General features: G+C 48.2%; 10 protein-coding genes across 10 annotated transcripts; 4 read left to right on the forward strand and 6 right to left on the reverse strand.

The window, feature by feature from the left end:
* Positions 1-1,831: 1,831 nt before the first annotated feature.
* On the forward strand, positions 1,832-2,987 carry FSST1_000743 (activator of Hsp90 ATPase; the record flags this gene model as incomplete). The annotated part of the gene is made up of 4 exons (XM_083233892.1): positions 1,832-2,054; positions 2,105-2,187; positions 2,259-2,911; positions 2,969-2,987. 4 exons carry the CDS (start codon positions 1,832-1,834, stop codon positions 2,985-2,987), a joined length of 978 nt encoding a protein of 325 aa, XP_083090925.1.
* A 334-nt stretch (positions 2,988-3,321) lies between these two features.
* Positions 3,322-5,139, reverse strand: FSST1_000744 (DHHC palmitoyltransferase-domain-containing protein; the record flags this gene model as incomplete). Its single annotated transcript, XM_083233903.1, has 1 exon — positions 3,322-5,139. The coding sequence occupies one exon, from the start codon at positions 5,137-5,139 to the stop codon at positions 3,322-3,324; it is 1,818 nt and encodes a 605-aa protein (XP_083090926.1).
* A 435-nt stretch (positions 5,140-5,574) lies between these two features.
* FSST1_000745 (DHHC palmitoyltransferase family protein) lies at positions 5,575-6,701 on the reverse strand (the record flags this gene model as incomplete). Its single annotated transcript, XM_083233914.1, has 2 exons — positions 5,575-6,555; positions 6,606-6,701. The coding sequence occupies 2 exons, from the start codon at positions 6,699-6,701 to the stop codon at positions 5,575-5,577; spliced, it is 1,077 nt and encodes a 358-aa protein (XP_083090927.1).
* Positions 6,702-7,440: 739 nt separating this feature from the next.
* Positions 7,441-9,478, forward strand: FSST1_000746 (ankyrin repeat and BTB/POZ domain-containing protein; the record flags this gene model as incomplete). The annotated part of the gene is made up of 3 exons (XM_083233925.1): positions 7,441-7,662; positions 7,711-7,759; positions 7,815-9,478. 3 exons carry the CDS (start codon positions 7,441-7,443, stop codon positions 9,476-9,478), a joined length of 1,935 nt encoding a protein of 644 aa, XP_083090928.1.
* Positions 9,479-9,832: 354 nt separating this feature from the next.
* On the reverse strand, positions 9,833-12,567 carry FSST1_000747 (kinase-like domain-containing protein; the record flags this gene model as incomplete). Its single annotated transcript, XM_083233936.1, has 3 exons — positions 9,833-10,567; positions 10,618-12,113; positions 12,429-12,567. The coding sequence occupies 3 exons, from the start codon at positions 12,565-12,567 to the stop codon at positions 9,833-9,835; spliced, it is 2,370 nt and encodes a 789-aa protein (XP_083090929.1).
* Positions 12,568-14,311: 1,744 nt separating this feature from the next.
* Positions 14,312-16,062, reverse strand: FSST1_000748 (GIY-YIG nuclease family protein; the record flags this gene model as incomplete). Its single annotated transcript, XM_083233947.1, has 3 exons — positions 14,312-14,536; positions 14,752-15,106; positions 15,167-16,062. 3 exons carry the CDS (start codon positions 16,060-16,062, stop codon positions 14,312-14,314), a joined length of 1,476 nt encoding a protein of 491 aa, XP_083090930.1.
* Positions 16,063-16,968: 906 nt separating this feature from the next.
* On the reverse strand, positions 16,969-18,572 carry FSST1_000749 (HAD-like domain-containing protein; the record flags this gene model as incomplete). The annotated part of the gene is made up of 3 exons (XM_083233958.1): positions 16,969-17,932; positions 17,985-18,284; positions 18,331-18,572. The coding sequence occupies 3 exons, from the start codon at positions 18,570-18,572 to the stop codon at positions 16,969-16,971; spliced, it is 1,506 nt and encodes a 501-aa protein (XP_083090931.1).
* A 476-nt stretch (positions 18,573-19,048) lies between these two features.
* FSST1_000750 (SCO1/SenC-domain-containing protein) lies at positions 19,049-20,034 on the reverse strand (the record flags this gene model as incomplete). The annotated part of the gene is made up of 3 exons (XM_083233969.1): positions 19,049-19,471; positions 19,537-19,746; positions 19,819-20,034. 3 exons carry the CDS (start codon positions 20,032-20,034, stop codon positions 19,049-19,051), a joined length of 849 nt encoding a protein of 282 aa, XP_083090932.1.
* Positions 20,035-20,422: 388 nt separating this feature from the next.
* Positions 20,423-21,795, forward strand: FSST1_000751 (uncharacterized protein; the record flags this gene model as incomplete). Its single annotated transcript, XM_083233980.1, has 2 exons — positions 20,423-21,221; positions 21,266-21,795. 2 exons carry the CDS (start codon positions 20,423-20,425, stop codon positions 21,793-21,795), a joined length of 1,329 nt encoding a protein of 442 aa, XP_083090933.1.
* Positions 21,796-22,610: 815 nt separating this feature from the next.
* FSST1_000752 (WD40-repeat-containing domain protein) lies at positions 22,611-24,113 on the forward strand (the record flags this gene model as incomplete). Its single annotated transcript, XM_083233992.1, has 1 exon — positions 22,611-24,113. The coding sequence occupies one exon, from the start codon at positions 22,611-22,613 to the stop codon at positions 24,111-24,113; it is 1,503 nt and encodes a 500-aa protein (XP_083090934.1).
* Between the last annotated feature and the right edge of the window lie 879 nt (positions 24,114-24,992).

Below are 24,992 nucleotides of genomic sequence, written 5' to 3' on the forward strand. Positions count from 1 at the left end.
TTGAGAGATGGCGTCCTGATTGTACCGTATTTAGTATCGTCAATCTTAAAGGGTGCTTGTTCATATGTTGGTCTTTGATGCTGGAACATATATCTGCGAGCACGAGGCACATATGAGATTCTGTCAAAATCTACCCGGATAATCACCGTCTTGCTTGCCTCTCCTCACACAATGGCTGGAAGATTGTCACTACCTCTAGTAGGCAATCGCATCAATTCAGACCCCGTTGAGTGGAAAGGTTGGGATAGACTTGCAGACAGAGCATTCTATTCTTAGAATCATGCTGTTGCCCTTCACATACTACTATTGGACAGGTGGGTAGACTATGCGGGTTGGGTGTGGATGCCGGCGCTTAATCGACGTCCCTCGCTGCCTGTCACATTTCCTAGAAAGTCAAGACCCATGACTTAAAAGCCGTTCGCTTCAAAATCTGCATGGTTGGATCGAATACTAACAGTAGCTGCATAACAAGTATGTGCAAGGGGGATGATCGTGGGCTGATACTGAGTTTGATACATTGCTACCTACCTACCTCTACTCGACGGGATGCTTTGCGAATACTCCGAGATCCTTGCGCAGAGTTCCATCCAGAGCACGGGACATAATAGTACCGGGTGAACAGACTGACATCTTAATAACGCAAAAGACGGTCAAAAGTGAAATTCATAAATACTTTTTGATACTCTAAATAGAAATTGCCAGTGCATCAAATACAATAAATAGACAGAAAGCTTAGTGTATTCGAGCAGCACTCTCAGAGCAACGAATGCAACAGCTGACTAAATTTGCGGCGTTGCTTTATAGCACTTTGGCTAAATCAATCCTACAGCTGTCACTCAACAAACTCGAGTTTCAAGTCAGCCAAGCGTATGTTCGTCTCAGGTCAGGCGGGTCTTGCTTTAATTCGTATGCCATGTTATTTCTGTGATCTTACTCGTATTTATATCACAACAGTCCGATTCTACTATCTAGTTATTGCTGTCAACCAACATCATAACCATGGATCTGTCAGTGGTTGCTGACTTGTACTCCTTTGGGCGAGTACTTGTTAATCGGATAATATGCTTTCAAGTTCCATTGATTGCTTGGGCTGACATGCGCATTACGTTTATCCGGTAACAAACCGTTTCTTAACCCAATTCACGAGTTGTTAGCACGGCAATACTACGCACACAACGACAACGACTCAGGACAGTTGGCAACATATGCATAAACTTTATCTTGCATAAGGGGAAAGCATATGGGCTATCAACCTTGACAAGTTGAACGGCAGCAAAAGCTCAACTCGAAATCGCCTACCCTATGCTCATTGACAAACTCTGACATCTCGAGGCTGAAGAGATCGAGATCGAAAAACACGAGGCTGGGTCTTGCCCGCCTATGAAATGAGCCCCACTTGAAGCTCCCCAAATGTGGGGGCACAAGGCTCAAGTAAAATTCTAGAGGATTCTTCTCCAAAAGAACTCTCCTCTCTTTCCATCTCTTCATATTCTGCTCTGCTCTGCTCTGCTTTCTTCCTTCTTTTCTATTTATTTGTCTTTTCAAACCACATTCTCTCTCTTTCTTTCTTCAATCTCAATACACTTTTCACTAAATTGTAAGTACCACAAACGTCGTCTCGTACACCGTCGCATCTTTCATGATGAGATACCAGCTGGCACCAGTCATAGGGTGACTTGTACTCCCTCCATTGATGACCTATATGCTGTGGTCTTAGAACCATATCTGATTCCAATTGCGACATTCAATTTTTACTCGTTCAATTTTTGTCCGATCAAAAGCTAACAGCTTCAAAAGTCACAGTCACAGCCAGCGCTTCCACGACTTCACAATGGTTCTGCACAACCCCAACAACTGGCACTGGGTAAACAAGGACGTCTCAGGATGGGCCAGGTCCTACCTCGACGAGTCTGTCACCAAGGTTCAGGCCGAGGACGGCGAGGTCAAGGCTAAGATTGATAAGATCCAGAGCATGGATGGTGATGTCGATGTCAGCCAACGTAAGGGCAAGGTGATTACCATCTTTGACGTCAAGCTGGTTCTCCAGTACTCTGGTAAGGGAATACGGCTACTTAGATTACAGACGTGAAAACTAACCTTCCAGGATCTGCTCCCGGTGAGGATGATGTTTCTGGCACTATTACCGTGCCTGAGCTCGCCCACGACACGGAAGAAGACGAGTACGTGGTACGTAAAACCTCCCCTGCTCTTTCGCCTTCCGTGTTGCCGTAGAATAAATCCGCTAAGACCCCTCGTAGTTTGACGTAGACATCTTTGCCGAGTCCAAGGAGAAGCAGCCCGTGAAAGACCTCGTCCGATCAAAGATCGTGCCCCAGCTGCGACAGGAATTTCAGAAGCTTGCCGGCGCCCTCATCGCCGAGCATGGCAAGGACATCCAGCATGCTCCAGGCTCAAACCCCTCAAGCGGTTTCCCGACTCCCAAGGTCCACCCCCAGAGCTCTACCCCTAAGCCCGCCGCTACCACAAGCACTCAGTCCAAGACTGGTAGCGTTGTCAACACTACCACCGTGACCGATAACGAGGAGTTCCGAACCACTGCCGAAGAGCTGTACCAGACTTTTGTCGACCCCCAACGAATCGCTGCCTTTACACGATCCCCTCCCAAGGTTTTCGATGGTGCCAAGGTCGGCGGCAAGTTTGAACTGTTTGGCGGAAACGTCTCCGGCGAGTACCTCGAGCTCGAGCAGCCCAAGAAGATCACACAGAGCTGGCGCTTGAACCAGTGGCCCGCCGGTCACTTCTCCAAGCTTCACATGGAGTTTGACCAGAACGATGTTGACCACGTTACCGTTATGCGAGTTAAGTGGGAGGGTGTTCCTATTGGCCAGGAAGACGTTACCAAGCGCAACTGGCTCGAGTACTACGTCAAGAGCATTAAGCAGACTTTCGGGTAAGTCACATACATCTATTTGCTGCATACTGAGCCACAGCCACTGACAATTTCCAGTTTCGGCACCATTTTGTAAACAAAAGAAGAAAACCAGGAGTCGTGGAGTTGGGTTATGACCGGGGTTTAAAGAAACAATGCGCTCTCTAGATGAGGGTAGTGATGGGTTAAAGTCACTGCTGTGGTGGAGGAGGGCGGACGTCGTCTTGGGTGGTCTACGCAGGACCTAGGAGCGTGTGGTTATGATATTATGAGCGACGTAAAAACGAAATAATGCATCATCCATGGACACAATTTGCGGCTATACGGTACTGTTGTGATGGTATAAAAGTTCTTGCCATGGAAAACTATGTTGCTAACGATACTCTAAACCACCTTTACTCATTGTTGAGAATATCTGTACTTTATTGTTTTTACTCCATCAATCTTGCGCTGTCCCCATGTGTTCTAATTTCATTGACTTCGCTGGTCTCCTGTCCTCTTTCCTTTGTAGGTTGTCTCTCCGAATCAGTACTATTGCCGTGTTCCAACATGACGCCCGTTTCCTCTCCCTTCTGGGTTGACAACCGTAATCTTCCGAGATCCTTTTTAGCCACTTGGTACCCTGAAGCCAAACTCAACACGCCCTCAGACAGAGAAATAGCTTCTGTACGAGCCAGATATACATGCTGTCCCATCCACGAAGTCAGAACAGGTGGACCAAGCCACACGCGGAATATCCCAACCAATATAGCAAAACAGCCGAGAAGAATAAAGACAACCGCCGCGGTGGTATGGCATCCCGAGTACTTGCCCGCTCGCGTTCCCACATAGAATGGAGCCTTTGTTCCTGGGTATACCTCTGAAAAAGGGTCCCATTCTTCCCCAAATGGCATATCATCCTTCTCAATGTGTGTCGTCGGCTCCATGTCTATCTTGTAAACGGTCATGACCACTCTGACGATTGCGCTAACGGCAGCGACAAGCGTAGCATCTTGGGTCTTTATTAGAGGCTCCAACCAAACACTGTACTCAGGCATCTTCTTGGTAATATTGAAATAATCTCGCCCTATTTCCTCCTGTCTTACGATCCCCCTTTTTGTAATAGCGTTCTCTAGAGTGTCTGTGTTGCGAGAGAAGTAATTCACGCCACCGCCAGTGAGGTTGATGCAGTTTTGGTCTCTTATACGTCTTCTGGCTAGAACCATGGATGCGTTAATAGCGTATTGGAAGCGCTGGACCACGGGCACTTCCCACGTCCCTGAAGAATTGTTGGGTGCCTTTGCCCATTGGACCTGAAGCATTGCAAATTTGGGAACACGATATTCGATGATTGCCTTTTGCGGAGGATTGAAGAATCTGCTGTTGGGTACCTCAATCCTTTGCCAGTCGCCTTCGTCTTCTTTCATGGTGAATGTGCCTTCAGCCACAGAGCCCTTAGCAGTCAGCGCCAACTCTCGGGTATATAGGGTCCCATATTCCGCAGGGCTGAAAGCAGATTGGAGAGTCACGCCATGCCTACAATTGCCATGGCCAACCATCGTCACCGTGGTGGGTGGAAGTTTAGTGTTTTTATAGTGGGTCGCGTCCATAAACATATACAGAGGATCATTGGAATGAAAGAACGAGCGGATATCGCTGTGGAGTGGACCGTCGGAGATCCAAGGCTCCAGATCAGAGGAAGAGGAGTTATGTGTTGTCATTGACATCCGATGAGGCTGATAGTCGATTACATCTAGGCTAAGGTTTTCATTGACCTTGACTTCCGGGGTAATGAAAGCGAACTTGTAGCCAATTGACACAGCGATGCCCATGGCAGTAATGGTGTATCTCAGAGTGATAAAGGCCGGATATCCTCGGAGGCCATAACGTACTGGTGCCCGGGCCTGAGAGTTGAGATATCGGGCATAGTCAAGGCCGTTATCACACTGAGCTCGTCGGCTACACCAAGCGTCGAATATATGCATGTATGTCTCTGTGAAGCCGAACGATAACAATCCAAAGGCAATGCCCGCAATGGCGATCCAGGTTTGGATACTCCATTCACGACCAATTTTGAAGACACGTTGACCCGAGACACTCGGCTCGCCAATATCACCTGGCGAACGAGGGTTCAACTCTGTAGAAGCAGAGCTCGAAAAAACATTGACACCGACCAGGATGAGGATAAGCCCGCCGATGAGAAGCGCTGGTAGCGAGGCAGTCCCGAGCATCTGAAGGCGTTGAGACCGAGAGGACTTGACTGAAGTCATGACGAATTGGCCTGAGGGCTAGCGCTCTGGGCTTCAGGGTGCAAAGAATAAGCAATCGAACCTAGGATGTTCAAAGTCGATTTCGTCTCTTACGCCATCAGTAGCCGAGTTTACTGATGCATAGAGCAGTCGTATGTTCAGTTGCGAAACATTGGTAGGAGATAACAGCCCTTTAATTAAACAGCTCAACAATGTTGTTTCCCATGATCAGGTAGCTAAGTCCTTGTCAGCAACTGACATCATTTAGCAGGACTCTGCTTGAACCCCTCGTTCGTGATTTCAAAGAAGCCAACGAATCAGCCTGGCAGTGGACAGGGGTTGTGATCCTTCAGGCTCAAAGCCACCCCGCAGATTCAGCCTTGCAGATCCCATTTGAGAGCAGATTGTATTCATGGCCTAACTATTATTTATGTAAGCACATGAAAATACAAGTTTTTATCTCCTGCGCCGTCTCTCTGCATTTGGCTCGTCAACCCTTTGGCCAAATCCATAGTCAGGCAAAAAGACGTCGACCAAATTATCCCACAATCCCATATCGTATAGATTCTCAACATTGCTCAAATTCCAGACACGCTCCCATGAGCCTTGCCCAGGAAGTCGGAGATTCTCGGCTGGAGGTTGCCCATCCTGGGTTGTAACAATTATCTGCTGAACATCAACTGGCCAGCGCGCACAACGAGGCTCGACTCGTTCGTTCTTCTCGCGATCCGCGGGCATAGACCGGCGGAACGCAAACCCATCGGCCATGTCCTCTTTCCACTCTGACCACTTGAGAGTCTCGTTCGTCGTAGTACCACAGTAGACAAGATACAGTGTGTAGAGGAGAAGTCCCCATACAAGTGGGGATGTAAGAGCAGCAAGAAGGGATGAAGCTCCCATATTGACATTATCCTGGATGCCCCAGCCCCAACCGGCCAGATACTGAGTAACAGTCATATGGCTGGGCTTCCATATAGACCATCCAGGACTGTATCTTTGCACCCGCACTGTAATGATTGACATCCCGAGGAAGCCACCATAGGTGCATAGAAAAGCAGTGGACAGCAGCAGCAATAAGAACCAGTGCTGGTTCCCATAGCCAACACATGAGTTGATGAAGACGCAGTGGTGGTCAGATTTGGCGACGCAACGCTTGCAAAGACTGCAGTGCTTGGAGCGAGGAGGCTTCAGGAATTTGCAAGTCCGACATACATGACCTGGGTGAAATATTGTGTGATCATACGGATAGAGTGACATGTAATATGCATGGTTCTCGGGCGTGATGTAGCCCGGATCGGCGGAACATGCTAGGTAGAGAAATAGGTAAGGGAGAAAGACCGTGATAGCGACAACGCATTTCGTGAGAGGTCCGATCTTTGGCCACGCTTGAGGAATAAACATGTACTCGCCCACAATCATAATGAGTGAGAAAAAGAGCTGAGGGCGTTAGTTTAGCGTCTCATTATAGGGCCAGTGTGACAACTTACCACTATAGTCCAGTGTCGCTCATGCAGCATATGGTTACCAAATCGAGACAGGTAGGTCGATGCTCTCCCTCCAGTGAGAACCTGGTCCACTCTCATAATTCCATTTGGTATATGAATCCATATTAGCCTGTGCAGTGCAGCTATCGGTGTTCGTCTAGTCGAAATGTCAGTCTCCTGAGTGTAAAGCCATTGTTTCGGTACTAACCGAAGTGCAGGTATGCGTCCAAAAAAGGCCACAAAGACCATGAACGAAATAAAGAGGATCAAAAGAACGAGTTTTTTCAAGGGAGTCATCTTTCCGGACTGCTAAGAATTGGTGTTTGAAGAATGTAAGAGACAGATTTGCTAGGTCAGTAAGAAGCTTGGCATAGAAAGGATTGCAAATATGAAGGATAAATTAAGATATCATTTTATCGCAATGAAAAGAATTTGGAAAAGGAAAAAGAAATAACAATGCAAATGTATAACGGCGGCTAAAGTATATCTGTATGAATGATGAGGTTAAGGCAAGGCAAAGTAAGAAGTACTGCTTATTCAGTATGGCTTCGATGCCCATCAAAGCCACGTGACTCCGCGATACATATCAACGCGAAAAGACATGGATCATCTAATTGGCTACGTCAAACCCGCTGCGATGATGGCGACTTCTTTCATTTTTGGAGGGGGATCTCCATGCTTTGATAATCATGAACTACTAAAGAAACGAGCGGCGGTTTTCGGGCATTTAAAAAATATTTACACAATAAACTTGTTTTTATATATTTATAGACTCAACTAGAAAAAGGATTCCTTTCTTCTTTTCTTTATCTGGTTTAACTTATATATATACACAACCATGGTTCTCCGCAAATTCGAGCTCGAGGGAAAGCTTGGAGAGGAAGCTCGACTTATCGAAAGTGGCGTTCTCCTCGATGAGAATCCTCTCGATGAAACCCCCGAATTTCATGACTTCCTCATGGCTTGTCGAAGAGGAGATTTGAGAAGATGCCAGGAGCTTATCAGCCAAGGTGTGAACATCAATGGCAAGGATCGCTTTGACTACACGCCCCTCATTGTTGTATGTGTGCTAGGGAATCTCTTGTTAGGTAAAGACTAACATGATCAGGCCAGTTTATGTGGACATTATGAACTTGTCCAATTGCTATTAGAATCCGGTGAGTTAATTGACTTATACACCCTTCATGAACAAATCGCTAATACGTTTGCTAGGCGCTCTCGCTGAAAGAAACACCTTCCAAGGAGAACGATGCATCTACAACGCCCTTAATGATCGAATCCGAAATCTGCTACTCCAATATGATTTCTCAAAGTCTTCAGATCCTTACGTCTACTGGTCGACTCACATCTCAACCCTTCTTGGCCGCACAAGCCCAAATACGACAGACATTACCTTGGCTTCAGGTTCTCGTTCTTTTGACTTACACAAGTTCATCCTTGTCGCGCGATCTCCTTACTTCCGTTCTAAACTTGCTGCTGTTCCGGAAACAGCCACTTGGAAGCTTGCTCACACTGTTCCCGTGCAGTCTTTTCTCATTGTGTTAAGATATCTTTACTTGGGCGAAGTACCGCGGGATATTGCGCCTGTAGGTGGTGCAGACTCTGAAGAAGATGTTCTGAAGGGGCTGGACAAAGTCAGCAAGCAGCTGGAAGTTGAGTCTTTGTGGGAAGCTATTCTTGCGGGCGGAGATAGGAGGCTCGCTCGACAACGATACCAAGCCGAGGTCGAGCGGGCGAGAGGACAATTCGAGGACTTTTTCCAACAAAATGTTCTGGGTCACAAGATGATAGTTGATACAGACCAGGTAAAGAACGTCAAGTGGAAGTACGACAACTCCATGTTCGCCGATGTTATCCTCCGCGCCGACGAGCCCATCGATATCGAGGATGAGAAGTCAGGCCAAGCAACCCCCACGGAAGACGGCCCTACCATACCCATTGGCCCAGCTGGAGACCAGGAATCTGTCGTCAAGCGCAAGTCCGTCCTCTATCCCGCCCACAAGGCCATGCTCATCCGCAGCGAGTACTTTGAGAAGATGTTCTCTGGTGACTTTGTCGAATCCCAGCGCGATGATCATCTCCGAATTATCACTGTTGACTGCACACCTGCAGTTCTCGAGATCATCCTTACTTTTCTCTACACCGAATCCGCGGTGTGTCCCCTCGAGCACGCTCTGGATCTGCTATACGCCGCGGATATGCTCTTCCTTGATGGTCTTAAAAGCAAAGCCGCCCAGGCTATCAGCACTCTTGGTAGTGGCAACGCCAATGCACTCGTGGACCGTACACACGGCGAGGCGCAAAGGAATGACGAAGCTGGGCCGGAAGTTGAGGAAGCCGAGATGGAGCCCATCAACATCTACGACGTTATCCATGCAGCATGGGATCTTCGTGTCCAGCGCCTAGAAGAGTTCGCAGCGCGTTATTTGGCATATCGCCTAGAGGACTACATAGACGAGGAAGATTTCCAGGCACTCATCGCCGAGTCTGCCCAACGTATCACTGTGCGAGAAGAGACGGATACTATCGAACTGCTGGATGATATCCGATACTACCTGGGTGATAGATTCAGACTGCGCTTCGAGGATGTTGGTTTTGAGGATATGATGGACGAGTCGGGAGACATTATCGATGCTGATTTGGCTGCTGCTATGGCACAACAAGCAGATATATCCGCAGATGCGACGAACGGTATTTCAAATCAGAGCCAGAACGGAGTACAGGAGAATGGGGATGAGGAGGCCAATGACGAAGAGGCTGTACGAACGCTGGACGGAGCTGAAGCAGAGGATGAGTTTGCTTCAGATGCCATCAACTACCAGATCCTACAGCGCAAGATTGATGCCATGCTTGATCGTCTCAAGCTAGATGCATAAACCGTTTCCTGTAGACATCACGTTACAAAGACTTACGGCCTTTCGTTTACAGCAGCATAAATTCAACGAAAAAGAATGCATTATGCAATTACACAGTGTCGAAATGGTATTTGTTGATCTTTTCTTTGTTTAGTGCAAAACATCATCTCTAAAAGTGGAAATATTGATGTGCGCAAATCGCTTGACTTCAAGTCTATATCTTGAGCTTCACGACGCTAAGGAAGGTATCGAGTATGCTTCTCATCTTCCAAAATGATGTAAAAAAAAAAAAAAAGCCATGGCACAGTCTTCGGTTCGGAATACACTCACCTATTGTGCATGCATCGTTCCTCCAATACACCTTGACACCCGCCCTTAGTATTCGGCGGTCTTGACCTGCTGCTGCAGCTTATGTGGCAACTGTTCCAGTTTGGCAAGTCCCATGCGCACGCAGTCGCCCCAGAAGAACATGGTACGGTCTTGGGCATAGCTCAAATAATCGAACTCGTCGGGGCTCAGCAGGTCTTCTTCTTTGATAGACTCATCAAGACCTGGGATCTTGGCTTGGACAAGGCCCCACGCAATCCAGTGGGCATGATTGGCGGGGCGCCACTGTCGGGTCTCCTCCAACAACTCTCGCACGCGTTGATCTCTCTGTTCGTCGTTGGCTCGTTCTGCAGCACTCCAACCTCCTGGGGGTACTCGTGCATCAAGCATAAACTCAACGATGGAGCTTGAGCTGCTTGCAGCAGGGTTTCCAGGTGTCGCAAGTGGCGTCGAAATACCGCTGGAGACGTTACTATCAGCAGGGGCCAGTCGGGGTGTGGAGTTACTGCCTTGGAACCGGGGACGGTGATCGACGTAAGCCTTGATAAAACGACGCTGTTCATCAGGTGTGGGATATCGTCGCACGTCGCACGCCCAGGGCGCCGCAGCATCGTGGTAATTGTATGTCCACTCGTTGAAGTGATTGGCAAATTCAAGACCACGAGTGTTGGGTCCCGCATATTCAAAGTCAATGACGATGAGCTGCTTATGCTTGTTGGCAGCCTGAAGAAGTGGTGACTTTTCGTCATCAGGGCGAATGCGAAGAATGTTTCCATATTGAGTCTGGCAGTATGTTAGTAGAGATCCATAAGAGCAGTGCCGAAATAACTTACATCGCTGTGCGCAAAGACGAGGCTGTCCTTGACCTCTCGTTGACCTCCCTTGTAGAAGCTGTTGAGGTGAACCCGGTACTTCGTCATCATGTTCCTGAATTCAGGCCATGTTGTTCCACACACATAACCTCGCGACTTCCAAGCATGCGCAACAGAGTCCTGTTGACCGTGCTGAGCTCCAGCATGCTTTTCATACTCGTTGTCGAGATAAGTGGCGATGCGTTCCACATTATCCAACCATTGATCCCAGCTTTTCCATGTGGCAGGGCCGCCTTCTCTCTCGTGGGGAAGCAGGTCAATGCCGTCGTGAAGCTCCCGCATTCGCTTGGCAATAGAGCGAGACGTGTCAGGGTCTCGAAGATCCCTCGGGGTGAGTGTGATGGATTCGAAGTACTGCTCGAAGCGGCCATTCTGGAAAGTGCCGAGCAATCTAGGTCCGATTTTCTTGCGTGCCAGCCTTTGCAAAACTGAGAGCTCATTGTCTCGATCAATGAGGTGCTCGACCTGAGGTCCGTAGATACGTAGGAGGACTTTGGAGGGCTTTCGCCTGCCGTCGGCCTCATCGATTTCCTTGGGAGGCGTGACGACGTATACAGCATTGGTCAGGGCACCGCTCAACCTCACAACAGAAATGATGTCACCACCACCCAGGGGGATACGCCTCCATCCCTTGAGCCTCAAGGTGTGGGCGATGCGAATGATTTCGTTCTTGAAACTGAGCCAACCCTCGTTCTCTTTGTCAGCCTTGACATCAGTATCTTTGATGTCCTGATCTTCAGCATCTGCATTGCCACCCGCGCAGCTCATTGTCTTGGTGTTATCAAGCCAAACGTCGCAGCTGGGCACAATTGCATCCCCATCGGCGTATTCGGTATCGGAAGAAGGGCCAAGCAGAGAAGATCGAGAAGGAACTTTTCGCTGCTTTGGTCGGGACATCTTAGGGGTCATGTGAGGCACCGAATTAAGGCCCATGTGAGCTAGAGACTCTTCCAAAATCCGTTGAAGTCTATCAAAAGAGGTATCACTGGAGTCGGAGTCGACAGAATTAGAGCGAGGCCGCCCATTGCTGCTCTGTTCAGATCCTTGCGCGGATGCGGATGCGGGCTCAGTTTCTCCAATGCTCTTGGACTGATCCTCCTTGTTGGGCGAGATGGACTTACGACGGCGGCCCGTCTTCTTCGATTTCCTGGCATGTGCTTTGGCACGTTCATGTTCCAACCAATCTCCCACTTGGGCGAGTAATTTCTCACTATAATACTGACGGCGGTGGCTGTGATGGTGGTGCGAAGAGGGGTTCGAAGTCGGAGCAGGTTCTTCGGGCGCGCGACTGGTGGAAGGGTTATCGCTTAAGGAGGACCTGGAAGAGCTGTTGGGAAGCTGAGAAGGTGGAGGTTTGCCACTTAGGCGTCGTCGAAGTTTGGTATGGAATTGCTTTGTAGGCTGAGAGTCGTCCTCAAGTGTCTGGATCTCGGGCTCGGATTCTGCAATCTGGACTGCTGTGGTCTGTTAGCTCCGGACTTTACTCCATACTGAGTGTGAAAGGCAAGGGTGAAGATACTGGGATAGTACGACGTAGGACTTGGAAGCAGTGACACGGACACAACTATGCCGAACAATCGTAATGTCACATTCATTGCTCTGCTCCGGATATGCCCATTCCAACTACATGCCGTGCCCAGAATGCAATATTCGTATTGCACTGTCACATGCTTGATGCGATTGGATTGCGCCAGCCCAATGACGCTACATGGTACTGAATACAATGTATTCGAGGCGCGATGACTGTTTTCAAACAAAAACTTAAAACTCACCTTTAAGGGAACCGCTTGGAGGAAGCGGACGCTCAATGTCCTCTTCACTTTTGAGGGCTGAACGTAACGGGGGAGGTTGAGGCTGCTGCTGTTGCTGAGCAGACGAGCCGTTTATCGCGGGGCTCGGCTCAGTAGACATGGTGGGGTTTTTGCCTTTTCAGTTGAAGTAAAGTTGTTGTCGATGTATTGACTGCCGTATGGGGTTCTAGGTAGGTGATGTTCCAAAAATATAGTAGAATGAATGAATCGTGGTGAAGAAAGGATCAAGAAGAAGAAGAGAAGGAGAGAGAGGGATTGAGGCGTCTGCATATGCAAGGAAACTAGGAAGCTGCCTGTCAATTGTTCCCCTCCCGACTTGTCGTTCAAAAGAAAAAAAGTGGTCCAAGGGTCACTGGCTCGCTTGTGGCTGACAGTGCAGGCCTACCTAGGCAGGGTAAAGGGAGTGCGATTATTAGAACCGGGGACTTTGAGGTGTGGTTGAAATCACTTATTCGTATTGGCTGGTTCGTGAGATGATTCGTCTGATTGAAGTTTAAAATGACACCGATAAAGGGTCCTGTACTGTAGATAAGTACCTATAGAGAAGGAGAAAGATACCTAGGACAAGAAACTAGAGAGATAAGGCTAGTAGTCATCTATAAACGAAGGGACGTCAGTTTCACCAAGGAAGGAGGCCACATGATCTCAATTGTAGAAACAAAGTACTAAAACAGAGGTCCATTGACCAGGTATGGATGGATGGGCACGATTTAGGGAGGTAAGTCGGTACCTAAATCAATGGACGTCACAGGTGTCGCCATCAACGCCCAGCGTCCACCGTAATGCAATGTAATGTGCTGTACTCTGTAGATCCAGGCAGCTGGAGCCAAGAATCTTTCCACGTCATGTCATTTACATCAACAACAATTGGTTCTTTTTCTAAAGGTTTACCCCCAAAAACCTTCACCGAAGAAGAAGAAGAAGAAAAAACAGGAAACCAGTCAGGGTTAGTAGACAAAGAAAAAAAGCTGTTCAGATGGAGAGAGGTCCCCAGAGTCCAGAGTCCAGACCGAGCCTCTACCAGGGGTGACGTAGTTTCGGTGACGTTATACCCTTTTGAGCGACCTTCGGTAGCGCTTTTGGTAGTGTCTCACATGCTACCTTCAGTGTTGGGGCTCCGCTTCACCGCCAAGACAAAAGGCCCAGGGTTCCTCTAACGATAGATATTGATAAAGAAGGGTCCTTTGCTGTGTTATACATCTGTTTTGTGCATATACTATCATCGTTTTGCTCTCAATTGACCTAAATAGGTTTGTTCCCCTGGTGTCTCGGATCACATCTTGCCGGCCCCGAACACTACCTACTACTGACCCGCTCTCGGGCGTCGAAGCTCTAGCAGGGCTACTCTCGGCATAGTGTCAAGTGACCATCTCGGAAGAGGCTCTTTCCAACGTTGCTCTTCCGTTTACATGGGAATTTATAATACAGGCCATACCATCGCGGGTTGGGGGGGTTTTTCGACATGCCTAGATGACACTTTAAGGCTGTCGGCTGGCTGTCAAAGATACATACAGCATGTCAGAATTCAATGTGATATGTAGGTACTGCTAATAGACGGTCGACAGCCTTATTTTGTCATCTATATATGTTAAAAAACCCCCCTCTTCCCCTATGGTACGCAACGTTGTCGCTGTACCGTGCTCCATCGATCTGTGTGGGCGGGCAACATCGAATTCTCGGACTGCATCAGCTTTCAGAGCATCAAAATAACTCGTGTTTATTACACATGAACTATCTTTCCAAGACATCAATACCGCAAACAAAAGAACGCCATATCCCAATTCAAAATACAGAATAGCCCTGCTTAAACATCCCAAATATACCATACCAGCTTGACTTACTTCTTACCTGTTACCAATCGCCAACCCTTCCAGCTGTAATTGAAGGCGCTTCTCATCCTCTTCCATCTTTAGCAGTTGTTGTTTGATCTCCTTTCTTTCCTGCTTCTTTTTCTCCAAGTTATCCCGTAGCTTTGCCTCCTTTGACACTATTGTAAGCAGTTCTTCCTTCAACCACGTCTTAGCGTCCGATGACCAAGTTTTGGCTAGCTGAGCCGTTACAATACTCTTCTAGATGTCGTTCAGTTGACGTGTCTCGGTGTATGGCATCAGGTTACTAAACTTTTCCCAAATTTCGACAACTCCCCGTGCCTCGCCCTCGCATATATTGAACCGCTCCCCATGCCTCTTGCACGATTTAGCTGGGCAAGACGCGTACTCTTCTTCTATGTATAGAGTGCGGTGGATCAACTTTCCATTTTCTTGACTGCACATGGCATGGATACCTCGAATTTGACAAGAGGCTTATAGCCGCATCTGTCCCATTCTCCCATCCTTTTTGCAACAGGATATTCTGTGTATCCGATTTTGATGTCGTTGCCCTGTGCTGTTGGGTCGGTGAAGCCGTATATCCAGCCAGACGCGAAACCCGTTTTACTAGGCGACTTTGCTATGTATTCAAGAATGTCGCGGACGGGTTGTATTTTCCGATGAAAGGTTATAGGTTGACGAGGAGTTGGGCCAGTTGCCTTTTGACTCGATCCAGAATTTTGACTCTGGGTGTCAGAGCTACCCTCATCATCAGAGTCTTCCTCTTTGTCAGAGATGCTGCTACTCAGATCCAACTTTCGCGTCATGTCTCTTGAGAGAATATCAAGATTTGTGAGTTCTGCCCCACGTGTCGGGCTTGCATCTTGTCACTTTCTATATGAAGTTTTGAAAGAAGACCACCGATATTCAATCCCCACGCTGCTGGCAAGTGAGTCGGGCGTCGAGACAGCCGACAACGGAGTAAACAATTCGCTGGGATCCGGAGAAGTGACTGATGCTGGTGAAACGACGAATCCATCGTCGCTGGGTGAAGGAGATAATGGTGGCTCGAAATACTCTTCTGCTGCTCTTGTACTTCTGGAAACCATGCGTTTATTTCTTGTACGTCGGCTTCTCGCTGGCGTCACCAAGAGATCTCGCTCACCATGAGGACTCTCCCTGGCTAATTTAGGTCCTTGGAACTTCTCTCTTTTGCTTGTGTCGAACACGTCTTCATCGCCCGATTCTTCACTGCTTTCATCGTCTGTTTCCTCGCTGTCCTCATATGCGTCTTCATCAGAACATCTTACGTTCTTTGAGTTGCTCGCATAACTCTTGGATTTGGCCATGGGTTTTTGGGAAGTTCGAGTTGACGTATGCTGTCGATTGTTCCATAATTCCTCCGCCTTTCTCTCCAGCTGCCAACTCTCAAACTTCGAGGTCAACAAGAAGTAAACATATTCTAGATTGTCTTTATAGCGCTTTCCGTCAATCTCAAACTTGGTCGCATGCAATATGATGGGCCTGCGGCAGATGAGATTTTGGGCCAACTCAGCAAGAGTCGTTTCGACCGTCTGGGCTGCGTATGGACCTTCGCTACCAAGCTCATAAAGAGCCAAGGTCTGTAGAAGAGTGTTGTTTTTCTTCTTTCGTGTATTTGGCAAGGGACCGATACAGTATTCGTCGCCTTGAGCTTGAGCAAAGCAACGTATCATGTCTCCATCACTAAGACCAATCGCCTTGCGGAGGCTGCTTAAGGCATCGGACGGACTGTCGTTGGGTTTCATTTCAAGTGATGATCGTCAGAGACTGATAAACATCGAGAAGCTGAGTAGTTAAGAGGGCAGGCAACTGACGATATGAGCTAGTGGGCAACAGAGAAGTTCCTCTAAGTTTTAGAGTACAAAAATAAACAACCTAAGAAGTCTGGCCTAAATTGCATAAAGTGACCTATTGGTTTCGTCTCTCGTGCTGATAGCGGCCAATTTTCATGATATTCTAGGTAACGATGAGCCAACCGATTTATAGGTCGAGAGACTCCAGACGGAGGCGGGAGCTCCTAGATACCCTCTTCGCTCGTGGGCTAGGCAATCGTCTTATTCAGCCAGTGTGATCAAGACATACTCACTACTGCAGACTAGGTTCCTAAAACAAGCTGAGGCTTATCCTTGCCAAGATTATTCCAACCACTTACATGGGTGTTGATCTGGTGAGCCTGCTGCCGTCTCTACGTTAGCCAGTGAAACCTTATAGAGCATACTACTAATATGCAATTTAAAAACCAGACATATATTTTATCCTTTGAGTTCATGACATGAGTGAGCATAGTTTCAAACAATTGAATTGATTCTTCCTCGACCTGAGAGCTGAAACGAGGTCGTGATATTGGCTACAAGGTTGCTGCATGCGAACATGCTAGCGCCAACAACATCTGCAGCAAAAAGCAATTCCATGCTGGTATGTCCGATGAACGAATTCTTAACCGCTTTTGTAGATGTAGCAAAAGTTCATAGATCATCAGCTCATTCCTACGCCAGGAAGCAGGGCTGAGACATAGCTCCGTCAGAAAGGTCTACCTATTAGTTCAACGTTGTAGTTGTAGACCTAGATATATAGACACAACAGCCAATGACGACAAGGAGGCAACATCAATCATCTTGCGAGGTGGAACTCTGTTCAGACATGCTTATTGTCTACAACTTCGCTTCGGTAGCCTCCAACTCACTGGGGTACTTGGCTCCCACTTCCAGATCGCCATTATGCACACCACCCTCCAGCGGCGGCAGCTTAACGTAACCCTTGGTATGCGATAGAGCAGACAAGACCCAATTCCTATCAGCCTTTATTCCCTCGTTGTTGAGCGCCCAGACCAGGGCATCTACCACATCGTCTACAATGACGGCTGGCTTGTACCGGGGCTCCTTCTCCGTCGAGGTCTGTCTCCAGACGCCTGTTCGCACCAGGATGGGAACCCACTCAGTTCCGTCCTCTGCCTCAAACTCGCTAGCTCCCCGGATATCGCTTTCCGGGTTGTCGCCAATCATGTAGACACGGCGGAGCGGATGGCACTTAGACGTATCATGCCCAGGGCTTTGACCGCGGTTGCACGCCATGTCGTGGTAGTATTGCAGTAGTCTTTCGTGAGCATACTTGTATGTATGGTTGGAAGGTTTGCCAAGAGCGCTGTACTGAAGTTCCTTTCCGTTGGTCGTCGTGGACCATATCCCCTTCAGGGCTTCCATGAAAGCGCCTGTACCGAATCGATTCACGGGGTAGTTTGTCTTCCACAACAGATCAAGGTTGGATATCCACAACCCAGGCTGTCCATCTTGCTGCCATCCATTGTTGGGTAGCTTCTCATTGCCGTTCAAGTTCGAAACAGTGCCAAGGTAGCCTTGGTGAGAGATCAACAGGTCGTGGATAAGTTGGATATCAAGAGACCAATCTCTTGGGTCGTTCCAGATAAATATATGGTCAATCTTTAGGGCATTTGCGGGGATGTTTGTGGAATAGGGATCTTTGAGCAAAGGGATTCGCTTGCCATCAGGAAGAGGCACAGGTTTGCCATTGATCTCACCCTCGATGTGCTCAAAGGGGAACACATCACCACACTCAGCAAGAATATCTGCTGGGGTGACGACGCGCTTGAAGCCATAACTATTGCGACTGGTTAGTGCAGATACAAAAGTTACAGTGGTGTAGTCCTTACTCAAGAGCAATCTGTCGGGCTTTCTCAGGATGAGAACCTGTGATCAGAATCGTGCCATCGTTCTTTATATCCTCACTCCAACCACTCATTGGCGTGTGCGAAAGAATCATTCTTCCCTTTATGGCGTCCTCATGCTTAGGAATCTGAAGTCGCTCCTGCAAACTTTCCTCTTTCTTGCTCTCGGGAACGCAGCCACCGTTTGTTAAGAAGACATATCTAATACCATTGCTTCTGAGCATTTTGATAACCTTATCAGCTCCGTCCACCCTGTTACGGCCCTGATACAAGACGCCATCGATACTGGGAAAGGTTAGCAATATGTCATTTGAATACCGGCATAACTTACTCAAATGCAAAAGCGAATTCGGAGAATATCTTGCGTGCCAGATCGGTGGGCTCTTCAAAGTTATTCGGGTTGACGCCCAATGATCCCTTCGGTTTCGATAGAGCGGTGTGAGATGTATGAAATGTCCTTTGCGACAGACATGAAGCCCTCAGGGTCGTCGCTGCTACCGGCGCGACATACCGAGACTGCGTCAACCGACGTGCAGCGAATCGGCATTGGCCGACAACACCGAAACGTTGCATATTCAAGTACCGAGAGTCAGGGAGAAGAATCAAGTCTGCGTGTATAGGAAGTTTGTATTTGATTGTATTACAAAACAAAATAAAATAAAGAGCTTGGAAGGGGGCTGTTTCTTCCAAGTTAGTTGTAAGTTACCAGATTGTTAGAGTCATGGTTGATAAGAGCGCTCATCGGCAAGACCCGCCCACATTAATCTAGCATTAACATGAGCCGAGCATTGATCACCTTGAACTAGGTAGTTAGCAACAACTTGGAAAATCACTGCTATTATTGGATTATGAAACAATCCCATGAGTGTTAGTTACATATTTACTATGTTTTGGAGCATATATGTTTACAATTGATTGAGTGGTTAATACATCACAGTATACGTCTATGAGTCAATGATTTTGATGGTACAATATCTTTACAAAACCCGCATTATCTTGTCATCGTACAATCCGCGCCAGTTTTTCATGACAACTAGATGGCCAACACTTTATTTCTTGTCATTCCAGTCCTTGACATGATCAAGAATAAGGGCAGCAGCTTGCTGAGGCGAGTGTTGTCTGCCCAAAGCCTCCACAAAGTCACCATCCGGATCCATAAGATAAAAGTAGATGCTGTGGTCCACTAGGTAATCTTGCCCAGGCTTAACGTTCTGCGGTGTGCTGAAGTAGACACGGTACTTCTTGCAGAGGTCCTTGATTTGGTCGTAGGTACCGGTAAGGCCGACGAACTTGTCGTGGAATTCGCTGAGGTATTCCTTAAGAGCCTTAGGGGTATCGCGGGCAGGATCGCATGTGATGAAGATGGGGAGAAGTGCGTCGGGGGTCTTTTGTTCGACAATATCCAACATGGTTGCCATCTTGTCAAGCTCCTCGGGGCAGATATCGGGGCATCGAGTGAAGCCGAAGTAGACCTAACAAATGTCAGATATCAATTTCACACATGGGCTGAGCTGTATTTCCCGCTTCTTTAACATACCAGAGAGTGTTTGCCCTTCATCATCTCACTCGTAAAAGGTTTTCCATCCTGGTCTACCAACTCAAAGGTTCCTCCAACCTTTGGTCGTCCGACACCCTTGGCAGCCTCAGCTATTCTCTTGCGCTGCATGCGCTCCTTCTCAAATTCGAAGTACCACACCAACAGGCCGCAAGTGCCGACAAAAAGAATTCCGGCCTTCCAAGAAAATGGCTATTGCGCATTTGTCAGCTTTTTGCTTGCTCATATTGGATCGCATTTCTCTTGGAATTTTCCAATTCGTACCCCATTGCTGTATCGGCTCTTAGCCTGCTCGATCGTCTTGTACTTCGTTCGGCGCTGAGTAATGGGCTGTCTCGACTGAATTGGCGCTCGTGGGAGGGTCGGCCGGAGTTGTTTAGGCTGAAGAGCGCTGCTAGAGAAACATCGTTGGCATTGCCGTGTCGAGAGAGATGAAAACACACCCCTAAGGGCTTTTGAAGTCGTGACCGAGTTCGACATGGTGATTTGCCTCAATGGATAAGTCGAGTGAAGCTCATGTAAAAGCTATCAACTACGTAAACTTACATCTTTCGATTATCATAAGCTCCAAAAATACGTGGGTCCGGGCTTTTACCGCGGTGGCTTGTGCTGTGATTAGTCATTCGTCTGAGCCATGTAGTTCTCCCATCATAACCTCATTCAGTGGCTGCAACTTACACCGAAGTTGGACTTGTTTGTTGTTTTAACGAGTAAACTTGAAAAACTGTTCTTTATAGGAATACCGTTTCAGCGATTGCTTCTCAGCTCTATGATATGATCATACATATGTCAAGTGACTTGTTCATTCAATAAAAGGCTGTGATTGCATCCTAAGTTGGCAATTATACATACGCGCCAACGGTCTACGATGGAACAATCATCAAACTTAGGACAAAGCGAGAGTTCTCGCTCAGAAACTTTTGGTAATGACGCAAAAAGCGATGCCGTGGCGCAAAACCCATCAGACGTTCAAAATCTCCCCTCCAAATCTCCTCTGCATCCTCCAACCTCTACCGAACAACCAAACAACATGGGCGCCCAAACAGCAGCAAAGAAAAAGGGCACTGCTTCGGCCATTAAGAAGTCCGGCAAGCGCTCTAATACTACTGGCGGGCCAAGAGCGGCAAAGAAAGCCAAATCTGTACAGTCTGGTTCAACTTCAGGAGAGGCCATTGAATCAGCAGGATCCGAATTGGAAGAGTCTGACCACGGACCGTATTGCATTTGCCGTGGTGCAGACGATCACCGATGGATGATATTTTGCGAAAATTGCGAAGATTGGTACCATGGAGAATGTATCGACTTGAACAAAGAGATTGGCGAGTCGCTGATTGAGAGGTTCATCTGCCCACTCTGCACAACCGATGACCGCAAAACCATATACAAAAGGACCTGCTCACTGGGCGGTTGTCGAAAACCTGCCCGCTTGACCGATGAGGAGCCAAGCGCCTTCTGCACCAACGAACATGCGCAGACATGGTGGGAGCGCATGGTAGCCAAACTGCCTAAGGGGAAGGGAAAGGGGGGTAACAACGACCAGCTTACTCAGGAGGAATTTATGGCACTTTTGGGGAGTGGCCTTTCAGGTTTTGACGAGGAGGGCCTTTGGCGATTGGTCAAACAACCATTCTCGGGCGAAACAAAGGCCGCCAACGGAAGCGGACATGGTAAGTCATTACTATTCAATGTGCACTGTACAAATGATTAACAGCTATCGCAGGGGGAGGGAACGATGACGAGTTACATCTCTCTGAAGAGGAGAAGGAGTATCTCAAAAACGCCGCTGCAGCGCGGTTTCAGCTGGCAGAAGAGACCGTTCTATGCCACAAGATGCTGACTCTCCTCGAGTACGCTCACGAGCGTCGCCAGGCAGCCATCAATGCAGGCCGATTCAAAGAAGATATTTGTGGCTATGATCAACGTCTCGATACTGTCAGTGCACGAGACCCGTTCGACGCTTTCGCCAAGTCAGCAGAGGGAGAGGCCATCTTCAAAGCAGCGCGGCTTGACGACCCCTTAGGAGAAGGTGACGAAGTGCGGGGCATGTGCGATCGCAAACGCTGCAAGATCCATGGCGGATGGTATAAGATGCTCTCGTCTGGTCTCAAGCATCATATTCGTGAGATGGCGACACAAGCTGACGAGGTTGGAGAGGAGGAGAGAGTAATGCGCCAGGCTGCAAAGGAACGCTGGAACAGAAAGCAGTCAGAGAACAACTGGGTTGAGGTGTTAGAGATTTGAGATTCATTCAGGCGTTGCTGGCGCATGCGAAATACCTCTCTGCTGTTCTACGTACATCGATTCCTGAATCGTTGCTACAGATAGCCCTGCAACAAGCTTTTTAGATTCTGCTACGTGCAGGAGTCACGATAACTTACTTCTTGTTGTTAGATAGAACCAGTCCCTCCATTTGTGGGACGTACTCAATAATGTATAATTAATAACAAGTACCTTGATACACATTGGATTGTGTGTGTTTCAATATATATTTTGTGATATTGATCCCAAGAGGTAGGTATTTAAAGAATCTTTGTAGCAGCTGCAATAGTGGCGTATGGATTATACTTTAATCAAGATCAATACATACTGCTTGCTAGTCATGGAGGGGTATTCAGATTCTAATTTATCTTTTAGAACAAATGAACCTGCATTTCAACTCTTCAAGAATTTCTCTTATTCCGTAGTAGTATTTATTTGTTCGAATGCTTAAATCTCAACTGTCTAATAAAAGTGCAAGTGAAGCTTAACCCGCGAACTATATGTACAATTCTGTCATGATCCATTTTGAGTAAAAAGCTGGGCTGCAACGACCGCCGCCACCACCCCGCAGTCAGGAAAAAAAATCCTCGTCCCGTCAACCAAAAAAAGTCGAAAAAAACATTTGCCTGCTTATCAAGCAAGCTTCGACTGACAAACTCGAGAACACACTTTCCGTTTAGCGTTTCTAGACACTCAATCCCCTTCTCCTCTTCAATACTTATTACATCTCCAAAAATTTCACCTTCCTTCAAACAACACAACGTATTGAAGCTTGTTAATCAAATTACCCCGCCATCATGTCGTCCTCTAACCCCCGCGATCAAAAAGAGCCTGTCGACGAAGAACTCGAAGAAGACATGCTCGCTGCCGATGATGCCGCCGAGGAAATCGCCGCCGATGAGGACATTGCTATGGATTCCGACAACGAGGAGATCCTGCTCCAAAACGACTCTATCGGTTACTTTGACGAACCCAAAGACTCTCTCTTCACCATCGCTCAACATCCCCAGCACCCCTCTATCATCGCTGTTGGTGGTTCAGCCGGCCAAGAGGATGAAGCTCCTGGTGCAGGATGGGTCTTCAACACCGCTTCCGTCCAGTCGCGACCTCCGCTACCTGCTAGTTACTCGAGCGATCCCGCTGCAGACGCCCTCAAGAGCACCCAAGTCAACTCTCTATTCAGCCTCGATGGCCACACGGACTCCGTGAACACACTCACCTGGACTCTTCCTCGAGGAGATGTCCTCGTCAGCGGTGGACTTGATGGAAGGCTGCGCGCTTGGAAGGCCACCATTTCAAACGATGCGCTCAAGATGGATTTCCTTGGTGAGGCGCAGGAAGTTCCCGAGGTGAACTGGCTTGTGCCTTGCCCTTCTGCCACAAACCCCAACACTGTCGCATTGGGTGCTTCTGATGGCTCGGTCTGGGTCTACACAGTTGACCCTACAGATCAGGCCAACCCTCTCCAGATCGTTCAATCCTACTTCCTTCACACTGGCAGCTGTACTGCTGGTGCTTGGACACCTGACGGTCTTCTTCTGGCCACTATTTCTGAGGATGGTAGCTTGTACGTCTGGGATGTCTGGGGTGAGGCCACGGCCAAGAACCTTGTTGGCGACAATGGTATGACTGCTGTAGCTTTGACCGCCGAGGATCAGCGTTTCGCGGTTGAGGGCGGTCTTTACTCTCTTGCCATTGACCCCAAGGGCGCTTTTATCGCCGTTGGAGGTGCCACTGGTGCCATCAAGATTGTGTCTCTTCCACGACTCGCCCCTAGTGGACCCCAGCCTCAGGCTCGCGCTGGTCCTAAAGGCAAGGCTGCTCAGTCAAGTGCCACCGCTGGTGGCCAGATTCTCGCCGCCCTACACACACAGTCCGAGAGCATCGAGTCCCTTGCCCTCGTCTCAACTCCCAACACACCACCAACCACCCTCCTCGCAGCTGGCTCTGTAGACGGCTCCATCGTTGTTTACGACGCCACCCGTCGCTTCGCTGTCCGAAGACACATCTCTGGCGCTCACGAGGAGCACGCCATTGTCAAACTTGAGTTCATCCCTAACTCATGGCAACTCACCAGCTGCGGCATGGACGGTGCCGTGCGTCGCTGGGATCTCCGAGGTGCTGGTGCCACAAACCCCAACGCCACTGCCACAGCTGCGGAGGCCGGTCTGCAGAAGGAGTGGAAGGGCCACCGTGGTGATGGTGAGGGCGGTGGTGTCCTCGGCTTTGCCCAGGGTCAGACAGGAGAGAGGATTGTCACAGCTGGTGACGATGGTGTCGCCTTGATTTTTGAGGCTTAAGTGTTTGGTAAAATTAACGGTTCTGGGAAATGGTATATAGAAGAGGAAAAGCGCTATGCGGAAATCATGTTCCGCAATTTTATGATTACGAAATGAATAGATTCAAAGGGATGATACCCTGGATATTGGCCACAATCATTTTGATGAGCAGTCCGTGATCAAATTGCAGATTACTTTTGAAATGCTCCAATGACTCGATGGGTTTAAAGTAATTGGCAAGCGGAACAAATGTTCTATAAGTAAAGTATCGAGAGTTGTCTTTATCAGACTATGCGCTTTTGAGAATGACATAGTGAGTGGACGTTATTGTTATCGATAAGAGCTGGGAAGAATGGGGTTCATCGTATGCGGTATCTGATTGGCTTGCGCTTAATTGAACATGAACCGCGCTTGTTCAAAATTCTTTGGCCCATGACAGCGAATCGAGATAGCATCATACCTCAGTCTACGAGCTTCTGACGACTCTTACCCCTCTACCCAACCCTTTCTTCTCTAATTAAATACACAAAATGTTCGGAGGATGTACGTATAGTTCCAATTTTGATATGAATAGTAAACTGACCCTCAACAGTCGCCCCCCCTCAGCAATCACAGGAGGAGATCCGCGCCCTCGAGGCCGATGCCGCCTTCACTGTCCAGGGTGCTATCACCACCGCTGTTCTTCTGTACCTCTGTATGCCCAATCGAATCTTTTTTCTTGCGTAAAGTGGTGCTAACTATATTCCAGCCCCTTTCGCGATCGACCTTGTCGGCAAGATCTTCTAGACTACGATCATCCCGTGTGTAAACGCAGAGCTATTTATGCGAAGATAATGGCATTATGATCCTTGCGTATGATGGTGTTGCCATCACGCCATGTACGATAAAATCGGTTTAGAT

Source organism: Fusarium sambucinum, chromosome IV, assembly GCF_050947815.1.
Source record: "Fusarium sambucinum isolate potato_lamoka chromosome IV, whole genome shotgun sequence".
Classification (NCBI taxonomy): Eukaryota; Fungi; Ascomycota; class Sordariomycetes; order Hypocreales; family Nectriaceae; genus Fusarium; species Fusarium sambucinum.